Source organism: Dipteris shenzhenensis, chromosome 21 (genome assembly GCF_047967505.1).
Source record: "Dipteris shenzhenensis isolate YYH24624 ecotype China chromosome 21, Dip_SZ_1.0, whole genome shotgun sequence".
In the NCBI taxonomy this organism is placed as follows: domain Eukaryota; kingdom Viridiplantae; phylum Streptophyta; class Polypodiopsida; order Gleicheniales; family Dipteridaceae; genus Dipteris; species Dipteris shenzhenensis.
In genome coordinates this window covers 28,202,359-28,212,676 of record NC_141616.1, presented here as the reverse complement: position 1 = coordinate 28,212,676, position 10,318 = coordinate 28,202,359, and the positions used below count along the sequence as shown (strand labels likewise).

The 10,318-nt window shown below is 44.4% G+C and overlaps 1 protein-coding gene across 1 annotated transcript; it reads right to left on the bottom strand.

The window, feature by feature from the left end:
• Positions 1-1,112: 1,112 nt before the first annotated feature.
• Positions 1,113-5,867, bottom strand: LOC147888709 (root phototropism protein 3-like). The gene is made up of 4 exons (XM_087392535.1): positions 5,430-5,867; positions 4,290-4,359; positions 2,786-4,090; positions 1,113-1,917 (listed from the first exon to the last, which is right to left on the bottom strand). The coding sequence occupies exons 1-4, from the start codon at positions 5,675-5,677 to the stop codon at positions 1,291-1,293; spliced, it is 2,250 nt and encodes a 749-aa protein (XP_087248661.1). The 5' UTR covers positions 5,678-5,867; the 3' UTR covers positions 1,113-1,290.
• Positions 5,868-10,318: the final 4,451 nt, after the last annotated feature.

Below are 10,318 nucleotides of genomic sequence, written 5' to 3'. Positions count from 1 at the left end.
TTCATGAAGACTCCATTGAAATTTGCAAGAAAATGCAAATTTCCCAACATAGAAGTGTTTAGAAGATCACGTGTGTCATGTACTTTGAAGCACCTAATGTACAAGATTATAGATATATTTGACATCAATTTCTTTTCTCTTTTTAGTTGGTGGGAGTGCTTTTCAACAGTATCTAAAACGTTTACAGCTCCCTTGATGAGATCAAGAATCTCCATACCCACAAGATTGCAAGAACATCATAATGTTACCAAATGCTTGTTAGACAAATCAAATGTCATTATTGATTTGCTAATGTGACTTAAGGAGGGGTAAAAGAAATTCAAAGAGTCCAGGAAGAGTCCATGCAATTCCAATCTCTAAAAATCATGCATGATTATGTGTAGTTATCATAGTCATAAGAATGTCATCAATGCTCACACAAAATGATACAAGATCCACAGTCGATATTTTACATGGTGAGGTGAACATGTCTGACTATGAGACATAATGTGAGTGTGGGGCCAAACTTGAGACTAGCAAGTTAACATTTTATGATATTTTGTTGCAAAGGAATGTATATATACCTACATAAACATCATAGCTCTAAAATATGTAAGGTCAAACTTATGATTTTTTGCCATCAATGCTCACACAAAATGATACAAGATCCACAGTTGATATTTTACATGGTGAGGTGAACATATTTGTCTATGAGACATAATGTAGGTGTGGGGCCAAATTTCTAGCAAGTATACATTTTATGATATTTTGTTGTGAAGGAATGTATATATACCTACATAAACATCGTAGCTCTAAAATATGTAAGGTCAAACTTATGATTTTTCTCTACTTAAAAGCTTTGAAATGAAAAGAGAAAAGAGATGCAAATCATACACTCAAAGAGGATATGGAAGCATAGATCCATTACAAGCTTGGGTCGTGGAGTGTACTAACTATTGAGAGATCCACATCACATCTCTTATTCCAACTACAATGTAAGATAGAATAGTACACAGAATTTCCATGTACAAATCAAACCAATGATGACGGTAATCACATGAAACACCACATGAAAGCAAATACTTTTGCCATAATTTGTTAAATGATTTACAATGAAGTGTGTAAGTTTCCAACCTAAGAGTCAACTACAATGGAAGGACAAGGCAAGGGGATGACTAGCAAAGTTAAATAGAGCATGTTACCCTTATATGCAACATGTCGAGAGGCATATTGCACTATTTGAAGTGAAAATAATTATAGATAAAGGCATGTGAGTGGGCAAAACAATGCAAAGGAGTGAGGGCACAAAAACTAGGAGATTGAGTTGCGCCGCCATCGAGGTGGCTTACGGTGGGCAAGGGATGGAGTGGCAGTCCTGGTGCTAGTCTCATCCATGGAGAGGCGTGAGATGTTGAAGATTTGGCCAGGAGCACGGACAAGTTTTTTCCAACCACTACTCCAAGGGAAACTATGACCACCCCCTCCACTAGTCTTAGGTGTAGTGGCAGGGGCAAAGCCACCATTCTTTGACACTCCCTCTAGTTGGCGCTGTAACGTGGCATAGTCAGCTTGTAGTTTTGCATACTTGGCCTTGATTGTCTCCACGTCTTGCTTCAAGGAGTGAATATCCTGTCGTGCGGTGCACCAATCTGGTGCACTTCCTCCATGTTCCACTGCTACAAAGTCTCCATCCTCCACAGCGACTGGTGAGTCATAGTAGCTTGGTTGAACTAGTGAGCGTTGTGCTTGTGCTGCCAAAGCACTACCTGTGATGGCATTACGCAGCTTCACTTGCTCACAGAAAAGCACCTGTACCACCACTCGGAGTGGTAACCGTTCATTTTGTGCTGCATGCATGCAAGCATCTAAGGATAGCTTCTGGCAATCCATGAGTCGACACAATCGCTTTCGATCCACCTCTGCTGTACTTGAGTGGGCCTGTAGAGCAAAATTAGATATGGTAGTGTTAGTATATGTATACCTATGTGTAATGATGCAATATAACCCACAAAATAACAAGCTAGCATGCTTAAGAATACATGGTCAAATGTAAACTTCATTTGCTAGATATGTTTAGGCCCCATATTTGTGAGACTCTTACCTATACAAGTTTACAGGTGAATCTAGGAACATGCACAAACTCTTATCTATATGACTAACAAAAGCCAAAGGATCTAAGGACACTTAAATGTAGAGCAATATTATTAGAAGAAGAGAATTCAGTTGAGAAATACCTCATGGAAAAAGATGGCATAGAGTAACTAGTGTGCATGTGAAGAATGTGTAGTGTTGAGAGTGATGAACATGATAGAAGAAGAGGGTAGAGGGGGGACGTGGAAGGGGGAGATCATGTGGGCCGTAAGATAGGAAGGGGCATGCATGATGGGAACCCTAAGTACAATAAAAGTTTGTCTCCCACCCACTTTGCGCGCTCTGGGGACCTGTTTCCACGCAGGGGTGAAAGCCACACCGAGGTGCCCCTCAGCGCCATGGAAGGGTATGAAGTTGCCAAACCAACACGCCCTTTGCAGTTCACACGCAAAAGGTGTTCTTGCATGGGATTGTACTGTTTCTCCTGCGCGTGACCCTGTTTTTGCTGCCTGTTTTTGCTCTATCTGTCTTTATCTCGATATCTATCGTTATAGCCGCTGTCGAGACTACACAAAGATACGTGAAAAGAACAGAATACTCTCTCTTTCTCTCTCACTCTCTCTCTGGCCTGTGTAGCTATGGAGCTCTCTCTCTCTCTCTCTCTCTCTGGCCTGTGTAGCTCTGGAGATGTCTCTGGACATGTCTACTAGCTCACCTTCAAGAATGTGTCGATCGCCCTGTATAGCCCGTCGTCGCACACCCTCGCATACTCCGGTAGCTCCTCTGCCAGTGCCTGGAACTTCGTCACTGTCAAATTCGCATCCCTTGCCACCTCCGCCAAATAGCTGTCCATTAGCTTCGCCACTTTCAGCTTCGCATTCTGCGGCGTTATCACCTGAGCCTTGCTGCTCGTCATACTCCCGTTCGAGTACCCTCCCCTCTCTCCCATGAGCTGCGACACTGGGCTCGTGGGCACCGTCTGCTCTTGGGCCAGGAAGATTTCCACCATTCGATGTACCAAATCCACGTCGAAAAGTGTCTCGTCGGTGTGGTTGAAGGAGGGTATGAGCAAATCCGACAGCGTCGCTTGCTCCAGCTGCTGCCCAACCCTCCTCTCCAAATCCTTCCTGCAGACGACGCTGGCATTCAGCATGTTTGCCATGCGGAGAAGACGAAGCAGAAAGCTGCAAGTCGAAGAGCCCTTGATCTGAGGAGGAAGAATGCTCACGATGCTCTCGAGCATCTTCCGATTCTTGTCTTGCAAGGTAGTGAAATCATTGCCACTCCCATTGCCGATGTTTATCTTGAAGGACTCCACGGCGCCTCCGTTACTGGCATCGACGCTCGAGTCCTGCCCGTTCACTAGGCCGAGCTCCCGATCCAGACCTGGTAACCACTTCAGTGCATACTGGACAGCTGCAGCTCCAATCAGATCTGGTCTCATGCCTTTTGCTCTGATCGCGGTGATAACCTTCACGAAAAATTGGACGCACAGACTCGATACATCCTCGAACCACCAATCTTGAGGCACCTTCCTCAAGTCATTCTTTAAGCCGTTCCAAAGGGGACTGTCATCCGTCCTGCACTCGGTGCCTCCTCGACCAGTGAAGGACCAGCTTATACCTCTAGGATCCGTGCACGCCTTCCAAGCGATGGACTCGCTGCATCTTCTCACAATCTGGAGATTTTCCGCCCAGGGATTTAAGCTTTCGCAACTCTGCAATACAGTGATAGAGTCCTTCCACGAGGCCAGCACGACAAAGCTTAGGAAGGCCTCGGTCTTGGAGATCAAGTTCCCGTCCTCCAGATCCTCTGTCATTTCCAGGTACTCTGCAGCACATCTCAGTGCTGCAATATTGGAAGCAGTAAGATCGACGGCAACACCATAACAGAACTTAGCAGCCAATTCGAAAGCCTCTGGTCCCCCCGGCATGTCGGAGAGTTCAATGTGATCCTTTTGAGTGTCGCGGGACTCGAATACTAGGCGGTTCAAGCGTCCGCTTCTCGAGAGAAGAGGAAACTGTACATACGAAGCAAAAACATGATATCACAACGCAGCAATCAACAGAATTATCCAGCATTCCAACTTTCCCATCGCTAGATTCCAGGGTATTTGATTAAAACCATACTTCTCCATTTCAAATGTAGGCCCGTATTTCTCTTATCTTCAACGCATGAGAAGGTATTCCAAAAATCAACAAACACTCACGAGCACTTACCTTATGAAGATGGAAGCTTATATCAGCAACTTCCACCACAAGGTCGCTCTGCAGCTCCGTTGCCACGAACCTACAAATAGAAAATCGCCAGATTCATAAGCTTCCCATCACATAACCGTAACCTTGAAAAAGAGAAAAAGTGAATCTTCCGTGAGTGCAGCGATAAAACTCCGACAAGCTCTGCAGGCGAATCCTTTAAAAACATCTTAAGGTTGCCAGATTTGTATAACTTTTTCTCGATACATACTTTTTAAAAACTTATCTTCTTGATCTTAAAAAAACATGAAACGTATTCACTAAACTGCGTAGGTAACAGAAACCTGTATTCGAGAACTTTCCCAACACTGCAATATCGCTGAATATCCTCTGGAGTAATTCACGAGCCGGGAATTCGAATTGATCCTATCTTGCAGCGAATCTGCGTATTCGGACATTTTAATTCTAAGGTGCGCGAGACATTATTCAAAAGTTCTACTTACACGGTGGTTGAAAAGGATTTCCACTTCCAAGTTCCAACTGCTCTAATATTGTATACTTCTATGTCCACGAGGAAAACTACAGTGTACTTCTGACAATCCGTTTGGTGATCGATATTTACACCTGTACATCGACAACATTACACAAAAGCTTGTATCCCGAGCAGTGGCAATTAGTACACCAAGAGACTGAAGGGTACTCGTTTAACCGATCCTAAGTCTACTCAAGACAATAGGGAAACGACTCAAACGAGTCCAAAAGTTACAGCTCCTACGCCGCATCAGAATGTCAACTGTCGAGTGTAATTTGACCGAATTATCGAGCCGGAGTAAGTTTCAGCACGTAACTCTAGGGAAGGAATTGTTGGCTATTCCATCACCCCGGCCCGCCCTTGGCGAGCGGATAACGGGCGAGGTGGAAATTTTCTCCTATCTAATATATATCTTTTACAATCCTGGTAATGTCACCGGTGGCACCTTGTGAATGACAAATACGCAGATCTAGAATCGTAACAAGTTCAAAAACTGAAAAGTTTCCCTTATCAAAAGATTAAACACATTCAGCACTAATCGTTCTAGCTAACGCGTATCGTTTGCATTCGAACCAGACGACAATCAATTATCAAAAGGAGAATTTGCAAAGCAATGTAAGTGACTTCCTTACCAGGCTTGGCCCTTCTTCTCGAAACCATTAGGCTTGCTGCCAATTAGTTTCATGGGGCTCATCATAAAGCTGCGGTTTTTCGTTTGTATTCCAGTGTCGGAGCTCAGAAGTCTGTTTGCTTCTTTCATCGTGGTAGTGTAAGCAGTTGATCTCATACGCCTGATTCCATGTTCGGACCGCCCATTTGTCCTGCACGTTCGATGAACGGTCCAACAGACTTGCCCTCTTTCCCTGAAGTCGCCACGCATCCGCTATTCTCAGTGGCAATCATTCAGCCACTCTAGAAGAGGCTGTTTCTTCAGCATCCTGAAAGGTCCTGTATGTACATGAAAGACAATTTCGGGACGGAGTAGGACCTCCCTTCGTGAACCAAAGCTTCAGTCGCCTTTACTGCTTCAACTTCACAGGAAAAGACAAGCTGGACGCTCACCAACTTGACGAGCCCCAAAGCGAGGGCACAAGCAGCTGATGAAGGAACGTTAGACCGGGACTTCGTTCAGAGTAGGAAAGAAGAGTGCCAATGGAAACAGTGACGGTGACCGATCAATTTCTGTATGCGTACGTGCGGATACGCAAGGAATGGTTAAGGGGATAGATCGTCGAACATAGATGCACAGTTGCCGTGGCTCCTAGAATCTGTAGTCTTACAAAGATGCTTCATAGGAACCTCATGATTGCAAAGCTGATCTACCCATTGAGCTGGAGGAGTAAATTACAGTCAAGCGACTTACCGATGCGCTAACTTTTAAAAGCCCAACTCTACAATGGTTCAGAAGCATGCAAACAGCGAACGAACTGGGAAGGCAGCAGTACACACGCCCATAATCTTGCAAACGGCAACAAAATCCTGACCCGGAAGCCAGATAGCTCGAGTTAGATTCATCTACTGCTGGGTTGTCTGCTTTCTGAGGGTATTTATGAAATGGTCCCGACTATGAATGTCTCTGGCATTGCGAGGACGTCATGGGGAGGAGAAACATGCTAGCCTCTATGACTGTAGAAGCAAGGTCGATGAGATCTGACGGCGGTATTCTGATACTACAGGTGATAGGGAAAGAGTGGCTGAGGTGCAAAGCTGCGAGGAGGGAATTAAATGGGTGGCTAGCAAGCATGGCAACAGCTACAAAGCAAGCATGACCAAAATAGCAAAAGAGGTGTTGAAGCAATCTGGAGAGGGAGTGTTGAAGCAAAAGAGAGTGGTGGCAGCCAGCGAGGGAGAGGAGGAGGAGGTGGGTGTGAGTCTTGAGAGTGGGCAAAAGGTGATGAAGCAGAAAACGGCGATGGAGGAGGAGAGAATGGAAGCGGGGAGGAGATTCATTAAGGGATGGGATGTGAGGAGCGATTATAGGAAAGTTCACGTGGAGGCATTAAATGCTTTGCAGAAGGGTCTCTCTGGCTGCGGGATGGCCGCGTGCTTGCCGTCTTCTTATACACTTCTCCTGCCGGAAGATTTCATTCCCCCTCGCCGGTAAATTCTCCCGGCCGTCTCTTCCCGTCATCCTGCCGTCAGCTTTTCTCTTTCCTTTTTCTTTTTCGTGGAAATTTGTTTTATTCCAACATTTGGAATTAAATTTTGAAACGGTTAGGGGGTCTCACACCCGCCCGTGGACAGATGAAACCCCAAATATGGTTGTCCGCCTCCAATTCCAACAGAATCCTGAGTCCGTCCGTGTCCCTTTTCACAAGCGAGCACACTTGTTTTCTTGAAACAGTTAATGCTCCAAGTGTAATACACCAAAAAAGGCATGGCTTGTTGGTAAAGCTGTCAGGCTATAAGTTGTAGATCCCATGCTCTAATCTTGGCATGGGCTACGATTCAACAAGAGTGAATTTATAACAAGGCACAAAAACATTTTCTTGACAAAATTGAAGACACACCTAGTTTTGAGTGTGCTTGCTGTGGATGCCTAGCTTTTAAGTCCAAAATGAAACTTGCTAGGGACGAGCACAAGGCATTCATGAAAGACAAGAGATTATGCTTACAATATGCCTCCATCAAAGGCCAGCACATGTGTTCCTTATGCTATGACCACATCAACAAAAGACTTCTACCCAAATTCTCATGCCACAACATGCCATTCCCTACGAAGACAAAATATACTACGTCTTTAAATAAGGTGGAGGAGTAGTTGGTCTCGATTAGAATACCTTTTGTACAAATCCGAGAGTTAATGTACGAAGGCCAGTTCGGACTACATGGCAACATTGTGAAAGTGTTCATGCCGTAGATATAGACAAAGCACAAACTTTGTTGCCGTAGTTCATAGATTATAGTACGAGAGTGGTAGTTGCAATAAAGCGCCGACTACAGTACAACCATAACTACGCCAGCGGTTTAGTTGTATTCTCGTGCCCACCCATTGAACAAACTCATGTCCTGGAACCTCTGCATAACACCTCTCATAAAAGCAACCAGAAGAAAAACTTCAAGCTAATATCGGTCATGTTATAATAAGGAAACACTGTCGCTTGATTATAACACATTTCTTGACAAGCTACAACTATCAAATGACGAGTACATCCTTGCACTATGAAGGAGTATCATTGAGCCTACATTATTCTTGAGAAGAGAGCCAAAGGACATAAACACAAAAAAATTCAACGTTACAATCTCAAAGTTGTGGGAAGCAAATACAGATATCCAATTCGTCATCAACTCACGCGGAGGAGCATCGTATTGCACATCTTACATAAGGAAAATTGACAAAGAGACATATGAGGTAGTGAAAGCAGCAATTACATACAGCATCCAAAATAATATCTCCGCAAACGAGCGCATCCGAAAGGTAGGCAATGCTATACTTCATACACAACATATTAGGGCACAACAAGCTGTCTACCTTTGCTTATTGTTACCTCTTACTAGTGCAACAAGAGAGTTTGTCTACATAAACACAAGTGCTTCCAAGGAACGTACACTTTTACTAAAAAGGCGCTGCAAAACTACAAATACTAGACCTTGCAGCACAAACATCTTCTTTGATGACATCATTTCAAAATACCTCAAATGCGCGAGAAACTTGGAGCACACTTTTGCCAGCAAATTGACAATATCAAATGGCATCACGCACCAAAGAAAATGCTACAAGATAATACCCTTCAACAACTACAACAAAAACACAAAACTAGAAGACAAGAGCACGCACATCTTCAGTCACAATCACTACATGAATTCAGATTGAAAGAACATATATATGCTTAGCGAAATTGATTGTCTAGTTTGCCAAGCACAAAAAGTCTAAGGATTGTGAGCGTTATGAGACTATCCAACCTTGGAAAGCAAAAATAAGACTCCTTCAAAATTCAAGAACCAAAAACGTTATTCAAAAAATCTGAACGCAAATTACTATAGACGGCCTAACTGTATGAAGAAATAATTGGAGTCATGGCAAAAATGCAAACTACCACCATGTTGGACCGAAAGCAAAAAAACGTTCGTGCGATGGAGGTTGGCACTTGGCCAAAAGCAAAAAACATGACCATGCTTGCCACAGACCTAATTATTTGATCGCACATGCATGAGCTTGGTTTTGGGAGCTTTTGGCGACATTCGCAGGAGAACAAGCTGTAGCTAATGCTCTTGCTTGGTTTTGGGAGCTTTCGACGACTTCTATAGAGAACGAGTCAAAAAACGCTGAGCGAGAAAGCAGCAATACAATTATTTGTTTAGGGATAAAGAAACACAAATTCATCATGGTAGCATGAGGTAGCTTCTTCAACACACCCTAGGCGAGGCTCAGCTATGCTCATCATGTTTGTGAGCAATCCCAAAATTAGGCCGAAAACCAAAAACCAAACTTGAAGATTGAAATCGAAAGTAGAAATGAGATTAGAAACGAAAGATGAAATCACTCTCTACCTTTTTTGAACTGTTGGTTGCTATTGTCCATTGAATCTCTGAACGCCTGCTGCTCTGAATCACCAGACAATTGATTTTCTTCAACCTCACCACCCATGATCATGAATAGAATGAGCAAAGTGCAAACTGCTACATATAGGCAAACTGCGCTACTTCACGAAGTTGGTGACATCTTGTACGCGAATCCAAGGATGGCATGTCCAACAGATTGAAGCACTAAACACCGAAATAGCACATGCAGCATTTGACCATACCCATCCCGCTTATAGAATCAAAGAAGTGCTCTACATCGCCCATGACGAACACGATGTCGTTGGCACAACAGAGAAGGTGTCCACACAAGCCCCATGCTGGAGAAGGCGGGCAATGAGCAAGAAATCATGTGGTGGACCATGCATGCACTGGAGATGGTGAGTGTCCAATGAGGGAAGGACACTTCTGCACAGGAGGGACCTCGACGAAATGCAAGGACGTGGTGCCCAGTTATCCATACACGTGTAAAACAATGCCCCAAAAATGCCCCCAAAATGGAGAGGGCCGGGGGAGTGATGGAGATAGAGGATGATGGAGACATCGATCATAGAGGCCATGAGGGGGATGTTAGATCCTTCTGCTCGTACGCTTCGACTTCCATCAACCCTCTAAACATCGCTTTCGACTTACCTCAGCGACCTTTTGAGAGTGACTTCTTGTCGAATTTCCTAGATGTAGACACTCGCTTACCTCAGCTGCTAGAACGCTTCAATTTAGCTGAAGATACTCGCTTCCGTGTGCTTGTATTCAAAAAGACTCAAGAACGAGAGGCGCCACCTTTGAGACATGGAACTAGCTCGGTTGTCCACGCTGGAAGAGGAGGACGAGGAGGAGCTGTGCGCCCCTCTTATGCACATGCACTCAGAAGCCACGGAGTGGCTTCTTTAGCCTCCCCTCGGGAAAGCGTTCTTCTGCTGGCCCTTCCAGTACAAACGGGCCCTTGGTGGCTAGAGGTTTACACAAGGAGCATCTCATGCAGTCCCTCCAGTGAAGAGAA